The 22,624-nt window shown below is 34.7% G+C and overlaps 1 protein-coding gene across 2 annotated transcripts in view; it reads right to left on the bottom strand.

Moving 5' to 3' along the window:
- GPM6A (glycoprotein M6A) overlaps positions 1-22,624 on the bottom strand; it is a 239,976-nt gene that overhangs the window by 101,984 nt on the left and 115,368 nt on the right. The window contains exon 1 of one of the 2 annotated variants that reach the window (XM_016166028.2): positions 17,377-18,504. The exons of the other annotated variant lie outside the window; for it this stretch is intronic. Coding sequence (XP_016021514.1) covers positions 17,377-17,413 — 37 coding nt within the window. The 5' untranslated portion in view covers positions 17,414-18,504. Of the gene's footprint in view, positions 1-17,376; positions 18,505-22,624 lie in introns of those variants that run through there. 2 annotated transcript variants of the gene reach the window in all.

The raw sequence follows: 22,624 nt of genomic DNA, 5'->3' as shown, positions 1-22,624 counted from the left end.
TTTCCTTTTTAAAATATTGTGCAATTACACACAATAACTTAAAGGAGGGCTTGTGTAGTCAATATTTATTGAGTATTGATTGTTACACCACTGTACTCAGAATTTTGGATTCAAAATTAATAATTCTTGGATTTTATTCTAAAAGGAAAGTCTAGGAAGAAAAAAAAAACAAGTATAAGTAATTGATAACTCAATGAACCCTGAAGTTCACAGCTGATGATGAATGTGGGAGGCTGGGAAAACTTCCCTGATGAGACATTGGTCGATCTGTGGCCCAGATGATGAATGTGATGAGCAGGTAAGAAAGAGGATAAAGAAGGAAATTTGTATGAGCCAATACACATCATAAGAGGGCATGCCATGCTGACAGAGGAAGGCTTTCTATATTGTGTGAGTGAGAAGTTGGCAAGACAAGAGAGTTTGCTTTGCCCATTTGTAAAGAGTCTGATAGGCCAAAATGAGAATAATGGATTTAGTCTTACAGGAAGTAAAAACAATAAAAGCCTTTAAGCTGCAGAATTCATAAATATATTTACTTTGAGGAAAATAACTCAAATTAAAGTAAGTAGATATTGGATAAAAAGAAACAGTGAAGACGATCACAGTGGCTTAAGGCAAGAACTGATTTAAGGGTAAGATGAAGATAAGAAGCCAGAATTAGGAAACATTTCTAAGGTAAAAGCATATGAGGACCAATTAGAAATAGATAAAAATGTGAAAAACATTAATAATGATACCTAGGCTTTCAGGTTTGGACACAACATGTATAAATGGTGAAAGAAGTGATGGAAATCAAGAACAAAGGATATAGAGTAGATTCAGCAATAAATGGATTAATTCTATTTTGGACAAGTTGCATTTGAAGTACCTATGGACATCTGTGGTAGGCAGCCTCTCAGATGGTACTCAGTGATCCTTACCCACAGCCCTCATGCCTTTCTGAAATCTCTTCCACTTGAGAGAGGGCTACATTTATTGACTTGCTTCAAATAAACAGAATATGGCCGAAGCGATGGAATGTTGTTTGCAAGATAACATTACAAAAGCCATATGGCTTCTGTCTTGCATGCTCTCTCCTAATCTCTCTTAGGTCCTTTGCCCAGGAGAAGCCAGCCGTCAAGTCATGAGGCAAACCCATAGAGAGATCCCTGTGGTAACTGAGACCTGGCACCAGGGAGCATGTGAGCAAACTGCCACACAGATTCACTCCCACGAGCCGAGCATTCACAAGAGACTGTAGCCATGGCCAACAGCTTGACTGCAGTCCTGTCGCTTTCTAACATATCCCTCTATTTTTCTCATAAGCACATCACTGATATTTTTATATTTGTCTATTTCTTTTTGTATCTTAGTTGTAGTCTGTCTCCATTTCCACATCAAAAGCTCCAAAATCAGGTCTGTCTTGTTCAGTGACACTACAAAAAGTGGCTGGCACATAGTCATTCTGAAATAATTATCTATGTATAATCATAAAAAATTTGCAGATATGAGATGGCTTCTAGCATGAAAAGCGAGGCAATATAACATAATGAATGAAAATAATAATATATTCTAAAAAATTAATAAAAATTCATTTGATCATCTGCAGCTACCAGGCAGCACCAATCATTTAGATGATTTATAAACATTGTCTCGTTTAATAATACATCAATTCTGACATACATATATTCTTTTTCTTATTGTATGAATAGTAAAATTAAGTCTCTTGATCAGAAGTAAGGTTACCATACCTATACTATGGCTGAGATATGGCAGGGTTAGCATCCAACTGCAAGTCTCAATGGTTCTGGTTATTTCTACCACTTTCTCTCTGGCAGTTTAGGGTTTTTCATTACAAATACATAAAAGCTAGAATATGAGCCATTTGCCCCATTAATAAACTTTGCATGTTGTGTTTACCGATTAAAGACCAAAATTCAGCAGTAATATTTACCACTGGGAATTCTGGAAAAAGCAGTGAGTTAAGATTCCTAGGACAGTACTGAGTGGAAAACACAGTCTTCAAGCTCTTGCACCTACACAAGCTGGTTGCTTGTTTGTTTTTGAGCTAATGAACATGTAACAAGTTCCCACAGGTATTTCTTTCCCCGGAGTATATACTTAACTCATTTTGAAAGTTGTTTGATCCCAAACAATATTTTCAAGAATGTCCGTAAAGCCCTGAACTGTTTTGTATGTGTTAAGCCAACATCTTCATTTTTCATAGTAAAATAATTGCCTCAGAGTTTCTTCTCTGGAAAGATTAAATAATTTGACATGATATTCCACTCCAGTGTGTGAAAAACTGTCAGTTATTTTGTATCTTAATAATATACATACATTTAAATGGGGAAATGCAAAAAAACAAATATTTATAACATGCTAATAATTGGGATCTCAACAATATTGACAACCAACTATTTTAATTACGTAGAGCTGGTCCTCATTTGACCTTTCATGATCTCTGACTTACAATTTATTTATGGTGCTTGCTAATTAGCTAATTAGCGAATAAGGTTAACAATGGTATTAATACCAGTAAAAGTTCATGACAATCAAGTGCAACATTCAATCGATGTTTAAAACCTCCCCACAAACAACTGAGCTCCCATGTAAACTAAATATATAACTGTCTTATTGTTACATGCTTAATATTTTCAGTAACTATAAGTTTTTCTCAATCAATTCCCTCCCCCACCATCATCCCATGATTATACTTCCTATATCTATGGAATAATCCAGAAGGAAGCTTGTACAGTTAGCCCTCCACATCCATTGGTCTGCGTCTATGGACTCGACTATCAGCTGATCAGAAAAAAGCAAAACAAAACAGTGAGTTGTTGCCGATGTGACATAGTTAGGCCTGTTATGGTTGTGTCCGTACTGAACATGTACAGACTTTTTTTGTCATATATCCTAAACAATGCACTATAACAACTATTTACATAGCATTTACATTATATTAGGTTTCATAAGCAGTCTAGAGATGATTTAATGTGCAAAGGAGGATGTGTTCAGGCTATGTGCAAATATTACACCATTTCATATATAGGACTTGAGCACCCACAGATTTTGGTATCCAAGGGGGTCCTGGAACCAATCCCCTGTGGCAACTGAGGGATGACTACATATCTTTGCATACTCACAACACTTTTTGAAGTAATCAAGAGTCTATGCACATGATCATAGATTTCAAAACTCCTTTTGATTTTCAAAAACAAAGGTTTTGAGTTATTATATAGAAAGTTCTCGCTTTAAATGACTACCATCTCTGACCGTGTTTCCCTCTCAGGATTTGAGATTTCATACCCATAGCATCTTTATTTTGATATACGAATTATAAATCTCAGTTGGGAAATTCGCCATGAGTTTTACTTTACCTGGTGGCAATAATCTACCAGACCAGTGATTCTCTATATGTGATTCTAGGATCAACGACTATACCTCTTGGGAAAGTGTTTGAAATGGAAGTTCTTGGACCTCCCTACCCCAGAATTAGTGAATCAGAAACTTGAGGTAGGGGGAAGAGGGGCAGCAATTTACATTTTAACACACCCCAAAATAGGTGATACTCAATTTACCTATTTTAAGGCAAATGCAACACTATTTATGACATTTGCCATCCACTTGTGCAGAGTGATAAACATCTCCTTTGCAGTGCCACCACGTCTAAGTAGCAAAACAGAAGTTCTTGGTTATGGAACCAAGAGAACTTGAGGAGCACAGCTTGGGTTTAACAAGGAGCCTCATGGTGAGTCTGCCATCTTCCTTGCAACTTCACCAAACATCATCTTAACAAAAATAGACAAGCAACATGAAAACTCTTTAATTTTTTTTTTTTTTTTTTTTTTTGGTGTGTGTGTGTGTGAGGAACTTACTAACTCTTTTATCGACAATCACAGGTAGATAAATTTGGTTTTTGCCTCCTCTCCAATGTGTCATTTCCTTTAACCTCTTCAACCTGAGTCGTCTTTGTCAGAGCAAATGTAGCACACAGCTGAAATGTAAAGAGTTTTCCTTTCTTTGTGGCCTACATTTTCTCCTTAGAAAGCAGTGGATTTCCTCGGGAAAGCAATTTTACCAAGGGAAATAAAAAATGCATTTTTTTACACTACTCCAAAAATGGCAAATCCTAAGCCGTACTGCACATAAAAGCAAATGAAGGAAATTGGAAACTCTTGCCTGAGGCAAGTTATGAGCAGAGGGTTCAAAGATTTCAATAGCCTGATACATAGCAATATTACTTTTTTTTCTTTTTTCTTTTTCATTTTGCAAAATGGGAAACAACATTATTCTTTCCCAACCATACCCTCTAAGTAGCCCTACCAGTCTCGTTCCTACCCCAGGATGTCTCAGGTGGAGCCCACACGTCTCTCTCCTCAGCACCCATGGAGCTCCAGACAGCTCTCTCCTCTGGACTCAGACAGGCATCAACCCTCTTCTGAAATATAAATCATTTTTGTTTCGGCCAAAACATATATCCATTTCTTTAATTTCTGACTCTGAACCACTGTCTTTGCTGTGTGGTAGCATTCAATGGCCTCTTCCAAAACAACAGACACCAAGCTGATAGTCCTTGTTCTCCTCCCACCCCAAGAATCAACTGAAGAGTTTTGGAATCTCAACTTATAATAAAGACTGATGTGAATGCAACAAGGTAAAAGCATAAAGGGCACAGAGATACAACATTTTAAAATACAAATTACAAATTTAAATACTGTAGTGAGGGAGAGGGCTGAAATACAACAGACATGTCCCAAGACTTCCGTTTAAAGTTACTCCGAAAATACCACTTATTTTCAAAAACAAACAAAAAATCTCTTATTCAAAAAGCATAATGAAAAACTCTTTTGAGAAAGACATAATTCAGATATATTTTCAGGTTTAGTTCTTTTTTCATTCAACTTTGTTATGGTCTCTTAGGTCAGATAGATTTTAGATAATAAACTTTAAAGAAATTGAAATTTTTTTGTTTCAAATAATATGATCCCGAAAGTACAATTTTTAAAAACTATATAGATTTCTAAGTAGTCAGGAAATCATTAAATAATTCATTAACTGTGTAATTTGTGGTAGATGGTTAAACATTGTCACAGAGATTGAAGAGGAATCTCATTTGGATTTTACAAAATGGAAACATAAATAGCTGAAAATATATACAAAATATAAAAAATAAAATTACAGATGTACCAAAATCTGGGTTAGAGAAATAAATTGCTTTGTTTAATCAATGTATTGTAGCCACATATATGTTAAGTCTTTTTTTTTTTTTTCATAATGTGTCATATCAATTGCATTGAATGGAAATCATCTAAATTATAATGGGACTCTACCCTCTGGGCCAAAACTGGTCTGAAACAATTTAGTCCATCTTGTAGCAGAATCAGGTACATCCAATTCTTTCTCATTCATTCCTACTTTTTTCTCACACCCACATTTAAAAATTCACCAGTAAAACTTCGCATCCATGTAAAATAAGGGACACTTCATTGTCCTCCAGTGTTGTCCCGCATGACTGTCCATTCTAGAGCCTAAATTATTGCTCCATCATATTTCTAAAACATAGATCATAAGACCCTTTCAATGAATGCTTTTCTTTCTTGTACAATAAACCTTCAAAGTAACCAGAGGTGATAACAATTCAAGTTAATGTCTGAGTTCCATTCAATATTAAAATGGTATGTAATCATTTGTCCCTCAAGGATCACAAGCAGATTCATAAACTAATCTTAGATGATGTAAAAAAAAGAACCCTCGTGACAGAATGACATTGTCAGCTTGTGGGAGATGAGATTCCACTGAGTCATGCCACATGTATGGAAAATGATTTTTAGAGTATTATTTTATCCATGAGAAAATAGAGCAAATATTCCACCCTCTAGGTGAAAAGGCATGCTGTCGACCCTTAGTCACAAACACTAATCCAGTGTAATGTTTAACAAGTACACAAAGTACCAAAGACATACAACCTCACAAATGAGAACGATGTTAGCTTTGTCATTATACATGAAGGTATCAAACAACAAAGTCTCCAAACATGTTGCTAATTTTTGCTAAAAGGGAAAATAACACAGAAAATCAATGAGCTCACAAAGATGTTGAAGAATGTTTAAACTTAGTATACTTCATGTAAATGTAATATGAAAATCTTAATCATGCCGTATATTATCTATTTTCTACATAAGAATAATGAACACATTAAAATTATCAAAAATATAGCACATTTATAGTATATGTTAAAGTGCTATTTTTTGTAGATTAAAATTGTCTAATATTAGCAATTTGATAGTTTAACCTGGTCTATCTATAATATAGTAAAATAAGTCACAAATCACCCAATAGACATTTTTAAAAAAATCATTTAATACCTAAAGACTGAAGAGAAATGTACATATATCAATAAATAAGAAGAGATGTGCCTAGAATTTGATACAGATGGAATAAAGTGCTCAGTGTATCTGATATTTTTTAAAAGAGCATATTAGATGAAAAAATATACACACTTTATTTTTAATATTTTCAAAATTATGTATTGTTCGGTGGGACAGAGACATGGAGACTCCACTTGCTTGAAGAGACTTCAGCACCCTTAGGTTATAATGGTGTTGCTTTTGCATCATTGCATTATTGCACAATTTGAAAGAAAATAAAGTACTAGAGTTGAGGCCAGAGATTGTAATGATGATGTAACTGTGAATGTGATGCAAACTTTCCTTCTGAATTTACCAGAAACAAGTAAAAATATTTTTAATATTCATATACAAATGGTAGCCACACTGAATATGCTGATGTTGGTACCAAACATCACTATGAAAGAACCATACATGTCATATATTAATAGTTCCTTTCTCTCTTGTGGTGTAGAGATCAATGTCAGTAACAAGTGTTCGCCATCTCTACGATGATTAAATTTTATCTAGTGTTACAATAAATCACTGTATAAAAATAACAAATAAATAAATACTTTTCTCGAGAGTATACTTTCTGACTGGGCCATATAACTGGCATTAAAAAAACATTATTTTAGATGTTTTGGAAAAACTCACTCTCAATCTTACCAAATAATGGTATCACATGTTTATCCCAAAGCATAAATTAATGTTTAGTATACCAAAAACTTAGTACACCAAACTGCAAGGTGATGTGTAGACCACATACTCCACAAATATCACTGACTAGAGCTTAAAGGCCTGTTTTCAGACTGCGCCTTGTTTACAACCACAGTATCAGGCAATTGTTAAAGACTATATACTGATAAAACTATGAAAACTGAAAGCGTAAAAGAAGGTAAAAAGAAATTTGTTACTCATTGACATGCTATTCTTTGAATTTATGATCTTAAAAACTGAAAGACAGGGTAGGTAGACAGGTAGATATAAGCCGGAGGGAGATGGACAATAAAGGGTTAATGAGGCCTCAAGTCCCGCTCAGCAAAAGAATGTACAGGATATTGTAATTAAACATATATCCAAACTAAATAGACAGACAAGGTACCTGGGTGCCTGGGGGTGCCTGGCGGTGCCTGGCACTTTCCTCACGCCCCTTACCCCGACTCCCCTGTGGTCCATTAACTGCAGATAAGCATTATATGACCTTACTCCTGAGTGTTCAAGTGGTATGGGCAAAATTAGTTAACTGAGCATGCACCTACCCTCAAAATCCCCAAGGTGAAGGGGGTTTAACACACACTGTGCATACCCAAGCCAGGAGTGAGAGGTTCAGAGGGAGGAGCTAGGAATTCGCGCTATTCGAGGTAGGAGGGACAGAAGAACAAAGCAACCCTATAGCCCATAGAAATCAGACCCTCAACTTTTCAGCACTCTCGATTTTCTCTCAATCTGTCTGTTTGGACTTTCTCCCAAGTGTGCTTTACTTTGTTTGCTTTACTTAATAAAATCGCTTCTATTTGTTGCTCTTTGTTACTCTAATTAAAATGTGAGACCTCCACGCAAACCTTTCGGGACTCACACAACACAGCCATGACTAGACACAGGTAACACAACTAGACGTAGCCTCTGAATAGCCTTGTCTCATTAAATTATCCTCAATAATTTTAAACTATTATTTCTTCTGCAATTGTTTTCTTTGAACACTTACTATCAGCAAATTTATAAACCACTATGCTACATTTTCTTTATTAGCATCTTATAAAATGTTACAAGACATAACTTCCCAAGTTTCAGTAACCATCTACTAAACCTGACAGTTCAATGTATTTCACTCAATTGCTAAAATTGTTATGAAAAATATGTGGGCACTTTAATAACAAAAACAAAAATCTATTCATTATTGTTAGGTAGGTAGTTAGACATAAGTGACAAGGGAACAAAGGAATGGAAGCACCGCCCAGAGACAGACCAGAGACCACCCAAAGAATATTGCATTGGTAGTAGAATTATGGGTAAGCACGTGCGCACTAGGCCAGGTATTATATAGCAGCCAAGTGTCAATCAAAATTACCTCGCTTGTCAATCACTTAGGAACGCCTTTGTAACCACCCATGAGGCCCTAATATAATACAGACCTTCCCTGCATGGTAACCTGTGTAGTTACAGTCCTCTTTGCTGAGAATCTACTCCTCTCTTGGAGTGTACTCTATCTATTATCTTTTCCCTTCCTAAATTCCACAGGGCTACAGGCTTCCTTAGTGTTGTCTATCTCCTTTCTAAACTGTACTTTCAATAAATTTTACTTCTAAATCTCACTGACCTGTAATTCTTTGCTGTTTTGGTGGGGAACAACCAAGAAAAAATTCTAATTGCACTTCTGCATTGTTACCCCCCATCCATGTCTCTGGGGCAACGCCAGAATTCAGAGTGCCCCAACAGTAACATTTTCATGAATGTTGCTATCAAACAACTGAATGTATTTCAGGTCAAAAAATAAAAATATTTTGAATTCAAATCTAATGGCGTAAAATGGAGTAAGGGCATCCTTTTTCCAAGCTAGGCTTAGCTGGTGCATAAGATCCACCTTTATTTATATAAAGGTTTTCCATCAGTCCTTTAGCCTGTATGGTGGACCTCATCTTTTTCCTCTTCCTCTTTATCCTTCTCTTTCTTTCCCTCCATCATCGTTATCATCATCATCATAGATGAATAGGACTGTACTCACAGCACTTTGCAGGTTGGTTCAGGAACTAAAGATAAAATCTATAGCTGTAAGAGATTTATACTTTGAAAAGGGAGATGGGGCATAACATAAACATTAAAAACTAAACAATAAGAAGTGCTATTTATAAGTGCTAAAGAAACATTTAAAAAATAACTCTTACAACAATTCAAAAGAGTGATTAAGCCCTTAGCATTCTTTAATTTTTAATTCTGACTCTCTGCCTCAAAGAAATTTGCTTATTTTTTAAAATGTCACAATGTGTTATGGTAAATGGAAAGGCGACATGGGAAGGAATCAGAATTTTCTAAACTCCTACTATGTTGCAGATATTATAATAAGCCCTTTCACCTACTCACTATTTCTGCTAATACATTAAATCCACCAAACTCAAAGATAATGATACAGAAAACTAATTTTCTAAAATGGATTTTGAGAAAAACTAAAATTGAATAATGCAGATGAAGGTATACAGAAAGTGAGTGAAGGTGTAGGGAAAGAGCCAGCGCGCATCAAGTTATCCGATCTAAGAACCCACAAGTTAACTGGCCACTCAGTATGACAGCTGACTACAAAAATCGTTGGCTTCCCTACGTGTTTAAGGTTTATGTAGAATATCTGAGTATATGGTTTCTGAATTATAGATGTTAAGACTTAATTACAACTTTCTTTTGTGGGTGGTTGAGCAAAGAGATTTAAGTATTTTAAGTACAATTATTGTATGAATAGCATTCAAGGTGATCTTTTACTGTAAAAGAATGAGATTTTAAAACTTTTGATTTTAAACTATCATAAAATCTCTGAAGTATAACAAACCAACAAAACTGGGTGTCGTAATATATGGGCACTACTGCAGATAGTCAAAACTCTTTAAAGTTTAAGGCTGGTTTTAATGGACAACCTATATTCATGTCATATCTAAGAGTTCCATTACGCACACCATGTTCAAACCTATATTTTTAAAATTATTTCTAATTGCAAAATATTTAAAGATATTTTGTCAAAAATCAATATAATTCTTTACCACTACTGAAAAATAGATTTTGAGGTAAAGAACTCCAAAATTTGAATTTGAATGTTATTATTATGGGAAAAAAAAATGATTTCTAATTAGCTAGACACAATTTTTTTCTCAGAACTGAAATGAAGACTATCTCACTTCATTAAGTTAAAATCCTCTTTATTCTCCAGATAATGTGTGGTTTTCTTCTAGCTCCCTGTAGAGTTGAATTTAAACTAAATAGCCATTGAACTAAATAGTGTGTCCATAAAGATGAAGAACATTCAAAATTGATAAGAAAACTATGATTAATATTTATTCATAATATTAATATATAGTCACACTACTCAATGTGAAATGCTTAGGACAGTGCCAAGATTACTAAATATTAGCTATATTTACTATTTTTTCATAAAAATAAATCATATTAGTAAAGGCAGTTAGCTATGTTTCAGATATGCAATCATGAAATTGAAGTGCAATATTGATACAGTATAGACCATTAAAAATGGAAAAGAGACATTCACTAATACAAGAAAAGTAGTATGGAAAGATATCTCAAAAACTTAAAAGAAGTTTTAGGAGAAAGAGATTTAACCAACTACTATTTCCCATTTGAATTATTTACTAGAACTTTTTCTCATCAAATAACAATAAAAGAATATAACCAATTATAACTTCTTTCTTTCACATTTTGTTTTATTAAGAAAGAAATGCTAATTCGTCATTCAAAGAACCCTTCTAATGGGGAAAATAAATTTTATTAAAACGAGAGAAAGTATTCACCAAAACATTGAAATTTTTATAATTAATTATAGAAATTTATAATTAATTAGTGAACGATGATAATTAGCAAAAAAAATTAATTGCTTCACTTTTACTTGAGAATAAAGAAAAAGCATGCATGCTCCATAATAGGAAGAAATGTGAACAGTACATTTTATGTTCCTATCATCATCCTCAGGGACAGATTCCACCAAATTGTTCTCTTGTAGAGGTAGATATACTAGAAGATGACCATTTCTCACATATAGAAATTTAAGTCCAAAAACATTAAGCCATTTAAACAATGTGCCAAATGTCTTTCCTTCCTTTGAAAATCATTCTGATTATACACGGCAGTAATGTTCCATCATGTTGCTATATCTTAATACTTTAGGAACACACATCATTTAATAGCCAACAGCCATCCTTCCCTTTTCCTCTGATCTCAGATTTTCTCACGTTGTAACTTAATTCCCCAGTGAACTCTATAAACAGATTCCAATAAGCTACTGACTTTCATCTGTGACCAAAGTTAAATTTCTCACTCACAATTTCAGAGAAACAAATCAGTTATCTTCTGTTTTTCTTTCCTTTTATTTTCACAGACAAAGAAGGAAGTTTCCTTCAGATTAAGAATATGCAAGACAATGGTTACAACTTGAATAGAGAACACATGGGAAAACATGAATTATTTTTATAATGTCAGCTAATCCACAGCTGTGCCACCTGTTAGTATGGATGCTATCCAAAAGGATTTTGAAACTAAGCCAGGCAGTCTGCCTTCAATGTATAAAAAAGAAAATTGTCAAAAATTTTGTGTGGGGGGAGGGTGTTTGTACATGTAGAGGATAATGGAAGCCAACATATATAAGCTATAAGTTGTTTCGTGCATTCTATGAATCTTATATGCACCTTGCCTTTTAGATTAATTAAAGAATAATTATCTTCTAAAAACCATTTTGAAGTACATTCTGTATCAATATCTCAATCTACTACACTGAACTTCTTAGTCTCCTTAAATGTTTAAGTTTCAATGCAAGCAATTAATGAAGCAACTATATCAGGCACTGTCAATCTAAAAAGTAAATACATTCATTTTAATGATATTGTAGAAAAAAATCTACATATATCCTTTATCCTAACAAGATGGTGGAACATGTTATTGGGCATTTTGGATCTCTGAGACAAATAACACCAAAGTTATAAAAAGCATAATTAGCAACTGATCCAATGAAAATATAAAAAGACAAAATTCTAAAACATTATATCTAAGCCAGAAGTCATAATAACCTGAGCAATGTAGAAGTTCTGTAAATTTCTATTAAATTCTATGAAAAATACACCTAATTTTTCTCACTGACAGGTGTTTTAGAACTACATTGGATAACAACATAAAGTTAATTACTTAGACTCCAGCATTAAATGCTAGTAAAAACACAGCTGTCAAATTATGAGACTGATTTCTCCTAAATGCTTTATAAATCTAATCTCTATGTTTCTTCTAGTTTTGTTATGCAAATGCTGATGGTACCTAACAATAACTGTTGAGATAAAATGTGTCTGCTTGGAGCTGGACAAACAAGACAAGTTCCCTTTTTCATGAATCTGCAAGAAGCTAACCTCAAAGAAACATAGGGAGGTTAATTGATTCTTCCATTTCAATGATTGTTCAAAGGTTTTTAATGTTATCATTTTGCTAGCCACTGGTCTATGAATTTCAATGGCATACTATTAAAAATTCTAATTCTGTTCATGAAGCAGACACTTTAACTCATTTTGGTTCTTTAATTTCTTTGCAATGGTTCTCAAAATATTTCATTACCAATACTTACTTACTTGTAGATCATGGTTTTAATGTGAACCAATTATTCAAATTTGGAATTGCCTAGAATGTGTTAAAGAGTAATGTCAAAGCAAGATTTAAGGGCAAAATGAATATAAGTTTGGTACAGCTGCCACTTAGCCTGTTAAACTTGGGGCAAAGTTCTTAACATTAAGCCTCTTTACATAAGATTCCTAAAAGAATTTGGACATTTAGAGGTCTTTTGATTGCAAAGAAAAGAGATTCATCATCAGATTAGCTGGGGGATGGACAGCACAGTCACTATAAAAATATATGGAGGGATAAGGAGACCCTGAAGGCACATTAAGAATCATCTTTTCTAATTCTCAAGAGAGAAGTCCCATTGAGCCACCTAGGAATTGGCTATCCTTGGTAAAGTTGTCCACATCAAAAAAGCCAGAGTTAGTGATAAAGAGTACAGCCATAACTTACAGAGCATGGCTGATTAGTGCAGTAGAAGTGTGTGGTTGAAGCAGAGCTACTTAGAAGGGGGTGTGGCAGGCAACCTATTGTTGACAAATAGTGCGGTGCAGAGCGTGCTTAAAAGTCAGATCCTGACCTCAGTCTGACTGAATGGAATCCTAGCCCTACTGCTTGCTACCATGTGACTTTGGTCAAGTTAATTAACCTATTTGATTTTTAGTTTCCTCAGTATTAGTACCACTTAAGGTCATTGTGAAAAGTCAATGAGTTAATTTATGTAAAGTCCTTAGGGCACTGTCTGGCACTGAAATCACTAGGCAATTTAGGTTGACCAATATCATCTAGTGTCATAGAGCCAATCCCACCTCCCTTTTAATTTATTACAGTAGCATGTCTTCTTCAGGGATGATGTCTGCTCAAGGAAGAGCTAGGCTCCAAAGTCATCTTTCAAGGCAAGAATAACCCTAGTCAAAAAAAAAAAAAAAGATCGAAAAGACTTTTGTCAACCCATAAATATGAAATATGTACTTTCGTAAATAGACTCCTTTATAGTGATATGTGTGTATAAGAGGAAAGGACATTATGTCAATGGTAATGTAAAATGTAAAGTATGTAATTATAAGCAGACATTCAAATATAAGTATACCATATTACCAGTTATGAGATAGATAAACATTAAGAGTAAATGTCCTTTCCTCTAGATATTCTTTCTGGTTTTGATAAGTTAAGGATATGCTGACATGATGCCTATGTTAGTGGTGTTGGGCTAAATATGAATGATGACTATGAAACAGTGGCCATATGATGGATGTTGAAATGACGAAGCTGGGCTCTGTTCACACCAAGTTTAATCTTCCACTTCCTCTAGTGACCCAGTCCCTGGAGAGTCACCAACGATTGCTTCTCTTGGGGAATGAGAGACTAGGCTTCGGTGTGGGAAAGGAAGTCAGTGGTTGACTCTGTTCAACGTAAGAGGTTAACAGCATAGATTCATATGCTGCTAATTATACCAGAAAAACATGATAAATAACACCATGGCTGTTATCTTTTGAGCTGATCAAACATTTCTGTACATAACATGTAATTTTGAGGCTTATTTCATATGATGTTCATGTTCAGAAATTAAGTCAATCAGGTTTCTGACTGTTAGGAACATTTTAGGCGATTTATGAAGATTCCGACTTGCTAACTCTTCCTGTGCATTGTTGTTTTCCTTTTATATGATTTTATCACATCTAATCATTGATTCATCAGCCGTCCTCTGTGACTGCCTCCTAATTCAGTAATGCATTCACTGAAGTTTCTATAAAGTAATGGTCACTCATCTTTGTAAAAATCTCTTCATGCACTTAGCTGAACCCCTCTATAGTAATTGAAGCCCTTGTCATGATTTGGTGAACATACATCTCAATTGTTGAAGACAGTGATGCTAGGTTTATGATAGCTGGATGAAAGGGCCCAGCTCAAGACAGCCTCTTTTCTTTTTCCCCCCCCCCTCTAATACCAGAACACTGTTGCTTTGGTCAAAAACAAGATAAAGTAATTGGCTTTCATTTAAAGAACACGCGTTACCAGAAATACATGTTTCTTAAAGCACCAGACTGCCACTCAGCACAACGAGATCCTCACCTGTGGGGAATGTGGCAAAAATGAACGCAGAAACAGGTTAATGACCCCATTTCAGTGTCAGACTGAGACGTGGACTCATTGAGCAGATTGGTGAGGAAGTCACTCACACTTTTAAATTATTCTCTCTCCCAGGATGAACACGTATAGTTGAATTAAGGTAAACGTTAGGATTGCTTTCAACTGGCTTTTAGGGAAGGGAGATCTCGTTAAGAAATATTTCTTATGAAAGATCTTTTGAAGTCCTTTTTTGAAATATGTTTATAAAATCACCAGCTTCCATTTTACGTTCCAGTTGAATCTGAATGATGACATGGGTAAATATCAACATGAATTTAAGTCCCTCTAATTCGTAACAGGGGAGAATAGGTTTAAATTGAATAAGAGACCAGGAAAGCATCTTTAAAATGGAAGAAAATTCTGTGATATCTGAATTATCATTTAAGAAAATCCTATGCAATATAAGAAAAACAGGATAAGAGCTAAAACAAAGTGCTGCTTTCCTTTAAAGTAGATGGATCATTGAATTTGTCCACCTAAACTCTTGAAAAACCTCTGATTTTACCTGCTTGTCAAGTAGCTCCTCCAACTTCAAGCCTATAAATTGCACATCGTTCCTCAAACCCTGAACATGTAGAAAGAGCATTTGTATTCAAATACAACTTTCTAACAACAAACTTATATAGAAAAATATGTCACAGACATAGTTCAGAGGAATAGAAGGCCAGGAATGAAGAAAATTATGATGTCTTTTTCTCAATTACAAAAAAAAAGAGCTTAATCATAGATACTTTAGTTATATATCTTTATATACTTATGAACCATTAAACAACTTTTAATTTTCAAAAACTTATTTTCTACTCCTGTTCCTGATTTAAGGATGTACATCTCGATGATAAAAAGAACCCACTGCAACAGAATCTTCTCCATCACACAACTGCTGCCCCTACCCTCATGATTTTCAATGTTAGCAGAGAAAAAAAACATCACCACTAATTACATCATTTTCCTTCGTTCCTGCATCTACCAAGGCTTGAGCGGACATATTCAACCTGTTACCACAATCCATGATTTATCTCAAAGGTTTCATTTAGTGTAATAAATATCATTTCTCTATTTAAAATGATCAGTTTTCTTTTCTTAAACAGGTTGACTAGCCAAAAAGCAGTCTCATTATGTGTTACAAAAAAAAAAAATTAAAATAAGGTGTTTTATTGCTGAAGCAAAACATTCAGCTGAGGTACCTTTTAATGATGGAAATTACCATGAAAATTTGTCATTTCAAATCATAGATGAACGCTTAAGCTATTTGTTCACATAATAAAGGTAGCTGAGTCTGGTTTTTTATTTTAAAAATAGATCATATGATATTTCTGTAGATTATTGAGTTTCTGTTACAGATTATCATTAACAAGTGGGCTAACAACCACTATTTAGACATTGGCTTATTTATTACCTCACTGTATTGCTCATATAAAGCCTTTACATATTTAATGCTCTTTGATTATACGTGTGTGTGTGTGTGTGAGTGTATGTGTGTGAGTGTGTATATTAGGAGACTAAGCAAAGCCAAATGGCTCAAAATAATGAAAAAACTATATACCATGCTTCCAAACTACCTATTTTATCACGTAAAATATAATTTTCTAAAATAATGCATTTATATACATTCAAAATCAAATTTGATAGTTGAATCTTCTTAATACTACTCTTAAATATTACCTTAATGTAGAATTACCTATGTTACTGTTTCGTCCTAAGAACACAAGAGCATTTTCTGTAACATTACATAAGCCTGACAGCAGACATGAGAGACAACGCTGCCGATTCTGGGGTGAAAGCTACGGTCCCCTTCGAAGCCACCACTTGACACAAACACACAAATGATAGTGTTTGAATCATTTGAAATTGCTAATATTTTGCCATTTTTCACCTACAAAAATGACAATTTCACTTTAACTTATACAACCAGATATACCTACACAGACTTAAAATTTGTCGGAAAATATCCTTGATGTGTATTACTCTGAAGTTGATTACATACGGTCAACTCTACAGAAAGAAAAACCTTAACGTCAGTACACACTCTGAAAACTGACGAACCTTTGCTCTATCTGTATCAAATCTAAACTGCGTCCATGGCTCCCTCTCCTCCCGAAAAAAAAGGTTTTTAAAAAGGTGCCCCAACCAAAATGTAATAAATATATTCTCAGTCTTTGTTCTATCAGATGTCCATTCAAAGATATCGATAATGGTTACATCATCAGATTTTTAACTACGGCTAGCTCCAAACATTGTCTTTGTGGCTCACACCAGGAATCCTTTGACCCAGCTCGACAAGTGTAAAAACATGAAATAAATTAAGGTTAACGAAGACTGGTCTAAGGAATAGTTTGCAGCAATACTACGATGCTTTCATCACTAAGACCCGACTTATATCTGAAGGTTTTGCAAATAATGACAACATTCATGCCAGACATTACTGCAAGTGAGGAACAAGCGAAAGGAGAAACAAAAAATGCCTTCCAAGAGAGAAACATTCATTAGCCTTACTGGCAAGTGTCTAAAGCAAACAAGGAAACTGCAAAATAATTACTCAGCCACAAATAAACCCTTTTTAGCACAGTACCTTTTTGTGTCTGTCCCTCTTCCATATTCTCTTCCATGGCTACCTTTTTTCAGTAGAATCTGGTACACGGAATTAATCAAAAGCTCAATTAGAAGCTGGAAAAACTGGTGATTTTTTTTTCCCTGGGAGTCTCCAACAGCAGTGGCTTGGGCAAGTCCTCAGAGCTTAGCTAAGGCTCCCTCGCGCCTCTTGTTTGCTTGGAGACAGGCTGTCAAGTGTAATTTCATTCAAATTACTCTTCCGTGAAGATTATCAATTTTTCTTCTCAAAGCTGCCCATTGTGTACCACTGTAAGCAGGTATTCAAGCCAACAGCCTGGGAATTTTGGGGGGAAATCTAGTCTGAGCCCTAGTAGCTGAGACTCCTATGATTCACAAGCCTTGCTCTGCATTTAAAATGGGGAAAAGAAATTGAGGTTTGTATGGAAATCTGGATTTTAAATTGGGAACAGGCTGGGCTGTGAACAGATGGAGGGGTGTCCTCCTAAGATGAAGCAGACCACCACCCCATAATTCCCCCCTTCGCCACCAGAGTGGGAAAGCCCAGATTCCTGTCGCTTCTTTATGCTGCAGCAGTGGCTTCTCACCCAGTCAGATACCTTGCAAAAATGCGTTTTCCTTTTTTCTCCTAAGTATCTAGTTAATTTGATTTAAAAGTGCCAAAATTGAATGCAATTATACTACCTCAGAGTTTATCTGTAAAAGGTTATTATTAAGGGAGGATTTGTGAGCCCAGACCTTTCAGATTTAAAAAGATATAGAAGTATGTGATTTCCAAAATAATGAATATACACCTTTAAGCCCGAAAAAACATGTTTCAAGTAATTATTTTTCTTCAGTGCCATGAGACTCTTAAAGAAAAGGGGGAAAACACTGAAATTGAATAATAGAATCTATTGATGTCTTTGTAATTTATTGTTCTTTTAGCCCACCAAAACTGCTGATTTTAAATGGGAATCTCTTGAAAGAGAATTGTTTCAAGGGTCATTACTGGGGAATGAGAAGGAAGAAATTCTAGGTAAGTAACAACTGGCTAAGCAATTTATAATGGGAGTCTGCAGTCTGATTTGGAATGCAAATCCCAATGCTGCAGTCTGGCAAGAAATTAGCATTTGTACTTCAGCCGCCAGAGTGACAGGGCACAACCCAAGTGTCTCAATACTTCACAAAAGGTATAGTAAGAAAATAAACAGTATCTCTTTCAAGGGGAAATAAACCTTTACCAGATTCTAAAGGAAGAAGAAACCCTGTCCCTGTCTCCATCTCTAAGCAAGCACACACACATGCACAACTGTATTCTTTACCTTTAAAAATAAAATCACATCGTAATTATCCACAGTACATGTTCTTGTATTATAGCATGTTTCACATACATTTTTAAAAGTGGGTCAGTAACATGTTACACACCATCCTTGGAATCATTATGAAAGCAACTATTTAGAAGAAAGAATTCTTATACAACATTCCAGTTTCTCATGATTTCTCAAAAAAAAAAAAAATGTTCAGCTTTCTTAATTCTATAATCATTTGCAGTTATTTTTTTTATTCAAACGAATTTAACCCATAAGTAAATATAATTCAAGTAATAGGAAAAAAAAACTATATCTTCTGATTATATTCTAATCTGTATTCAGGGGCTAGTGAGAGGGCAGCTTGCTCAGGGCAGAAATTGAGAGAAGGAAGCCACAGAGAAATCAAAGAGCCAAGTTGTACAGCATCTCTGCTTCCATTCACCCAAGCTGACATAACCTGACATATCGTCCAAACAGAAGGGCTCATCACTTCCATAGTTTCATTCATTTTCTACCACAGAAATCTTCAGGGAAACAAACCATTAATAGTAAAAGCAGTAGAAATAATGCCTTTAAATTCTAGAGCAGTTTACAGTCTATGAAATATATTTATATGCATTAACCCATTTGTATAACAAAATAAAGAACGTCCTATTTTTCCTCCATTTTATGTTGGAAAAACAGACTTTGGGAACGTGGTTCCATAGTGTAGCGGTTAGCACGTCTGCCTTACATGCAGAAGGTCCTGGATTCGTGCCCTAGTGGAGCCATGGTCCATGGTCTATGGCCATGCCACCCTGAACAAGCCTGATGTCTGATCTTGGAAGCTAAGAAGGGTTGGGCCTGGTTAGTACTTGGATGGGAGACCACCTAGGAAGACTAGTCAAAAAAAAAAAAAAACAACAACAACAACAACAAAAAAACCCTGAGCCTTTGGGAGACCCAGCAATGGGACCAGCAAATGACCAAATAAGTCTTAGAATCCAGGCCTTCTCTAAAGCTCTGAGCATGGCGCTGCTTCCCCGATTGCTCTATTCCATTATGAGTATCTTTAAAAGTCAGCTTCAGCCCATGGCTTTCTTTTTCACTATGCACATAAAGGGAAGGAGTAAAAGGAAAATGAAAAGGAAACAAAAAGTATATTCATTGAGCAAGATAAATAGAAAGGATTATGACTTCTTGTCCTTCTGAAAAACCGCAGCGTACCAACTTTTTGTCTAAAATAGACTCTTTCATCCAAAAATTGTTTTACCAAAAGAAGACAATAGTAACTTATACCGATTTTTTGACCATAAAAAGAACCACTTCAGATCCAACCTAAATAAACTCATGAAGAAACAGGTATGCATAGCTTCCTTATCAGTGAGCAGGTTCATTTTTTTTTTATTGTGGTAAAATACACACAACATAAAATGTACCATTTTAGTCCTATGTATGTGTACAGTCCTGTGGCACTAAGTACATTCATATTATACTGCAATCGTCACCAGCATTCATCTCCAGAACTTTTCATCCCTGTCCCCATAAAACGTAAATTCCCCTTTTCCTTGTTTCTGTTTGAGGACGGTCAAGTTGCTCTGGCTGATTGTTGTTTTGGAATTGTTTTTTAAGGTCTTGATTTCATTTGAGCTAAAATATATTTTTGAACAACCAAGTATCTGAAAACTAATTAGAAAAGAAAAATAGTTGACAGCATTGCAGATTAACTTTATGAATTCTAAAATATACCATATGACCCTTAGGAACTGGCAATACTTTTTTCTAGATCTTTAAAACCTATAAGTTGAGATGATGAGATGTCTCACTTCGTATTCTTTTCATTATATCACATTATATTTGCCCCATTCTATTTTTAATCATCTATTTAAATTTATGATATGAGTTCAATTGGTAGTTTTAAAATATAATAAATGTTAATTACATTTTACCTTTTAAATATTGTCTAAGGTATATTTATAATATATATTTCTTTTTTCCTCTGTTAGCTAGAAGATACATTACTCACCAAATCTAAACCTACTGTAAGTCCTTCTCATTTCTCCTAATTCACCTTAATTTGGAGCTGGCTCTTTATAAACATCTTATCTTTACAAACATTTTATTATATTAATCAAGAAAATATGTACATATTCCTGTAATATATAATTAGTCATCTTTGTGATTCAATATTCAAAATAAAGTCAAGTAAACAGAGTTGCAGATTAAACAGCAAGTTGATGATCTCATATACAACACCAGCTGTAAGAAATGGAAAAAAGTGATCAAGGTTCTTAGGTTAGATGTAAAATAAAAGACACGTGGAAAGAAGATTACATGAACCAATTATAGTACATAGGACAAACAGATATGGCCTCTGTTTGAAATTTTTTTGCCCTCAAATGTTTCAGACACATTCAACACTATATTGAGAATAAAATGTCTTAGTTGATTTCTTCCCACATTTTGACAAAGAGAAAGAATATTCTTTTCTGCTGATTTGAACTCTATGTAAGAAATTGACTTCTATAAAATTTTCTAAAAGAGATACCACAAACATTTGAATGTTTTAAATACATTATAAAAGTAGCTTAACATTCTTCAGAATTATATAATTGTATAATGCAATCGATTCACAGAATGACCATGTTTCTTAAAAGTCTTTGCTAAACTGAAGTATCATTACCACCTTTCATTTTTTTATTGTACAAATGTTTACTTAGCATTCTTAAAGACATAGGAACTTGCTGTAGGCAAGAGAGGTAATCTCTTCCCTAATAACGTTTACAGCCTAATAGCACAAGGCAGGTTAAAAATCCCAATGCTATGTGACAAGTGATAACTAATAAGGATAAAAAAGTACAGGGTGTTACATGAGCCTAAAGCAAGGATACCTAACCAATTTTTCAGTTTTAATAGTTGAAGTTTTCTTGCTTTTCTAGAAGGTATAAGTTGATATGGCTTTAGAAGGCTAAGCAAATTTTTCAAGGTGACATGGCTGGTAAATGAAGGGATTGGGATCTGAATTTTGGTCTTTCTAAACTCACCCTCCATAAAAAAGAAAGTTGCTCAGTACTTAATTAACACAGTTATAAGATGTTCATGGTAGCGGTTCCTCATTTGGACTGAAGTCTTAGTGTTCCATTAATGACAATAGCCACAACTTATACCTCAGCTGAAGGATGAGTTTTGTTGTTGTTGTTGTTTCATTTATTTGATCAAAGTTTAACAATTCAGACATCTCAGTTAAGCTAACATTACATCACACTGGACATTGTAAATGACAAGCTTGTAAAAATAAATAAATAAGAACAGAGAGAGTAAGAGATGGAAACAGAGGGGAGAGAGGGAGAGAGAAAGAGAGAGAGAGAGAGGGTAAAGGTGCAAGGTGCTGGGGAAGGGAGGAAGGAAACAATGTCAGGCAAAGCTGTGTCCTGTCAGAAGTTCTGAGTTTTAAAATATTGATTTTAAGTCTTGCTTTGAATGTTCCGCAGACACAGATGATGGAAAAAATCCTCTAAAAAGGCTGATTGCACAACATGGTAAACAGAGAAATGATGAAGAAAAATAAATTCAAGTCTTTTCAGCTTTATAATAAGCATGTTGGTCTTTTTTGCTTGTACATTCGATTGTAAGTGTCCTTGTGGATGAGAAAATATATAAAACTCTACTCTTACATTTCCAGAGATCATTTTAGGTAACCTAGGAATTCTTATCTCATAAGAGGGGAACTACTCACAAACTGATAACATTGCTCATTCTTCAAAATGCCCTCTACCAATATTTCCGAATTAATTACTCCACAGTGGGGGAGTAAAAGGCCTCTCCCCAGGGGCGATCAGATAAAAGGCATTTCCTTTTCTACTTGTAAGAAGGTTGTGTAATTTTATGCATTGTTCCTTTTTGTGTGTGTGTGTGTGTGAGCTGGATATCTGAAAATATTTTGGGAGTTTGTCCATCTTAATCAGGAGACTTCTGACT

Source organism: Rousettus aegyptiacus, unplaced genomic scaffold (genome assembly GCF_014176215.1).
Source record: "Rousettus aegyptiacus isolate mRouAeg1 unplaced genomic scaffold, mRouAeg1.p scaffold_m13_p_11, whole genome shotgun sequence".
In the NCBI taxonomy this organism is placed as follows: Eukaryota; Metazoa; Chordata; class Mammalia; order Chiroptera; family Pteropodidae; genus Rousettus; species Rousettus aegyptiacus.
This window is presented reverse-complemented; position numbering and strand designations above follow the sequence as displayed.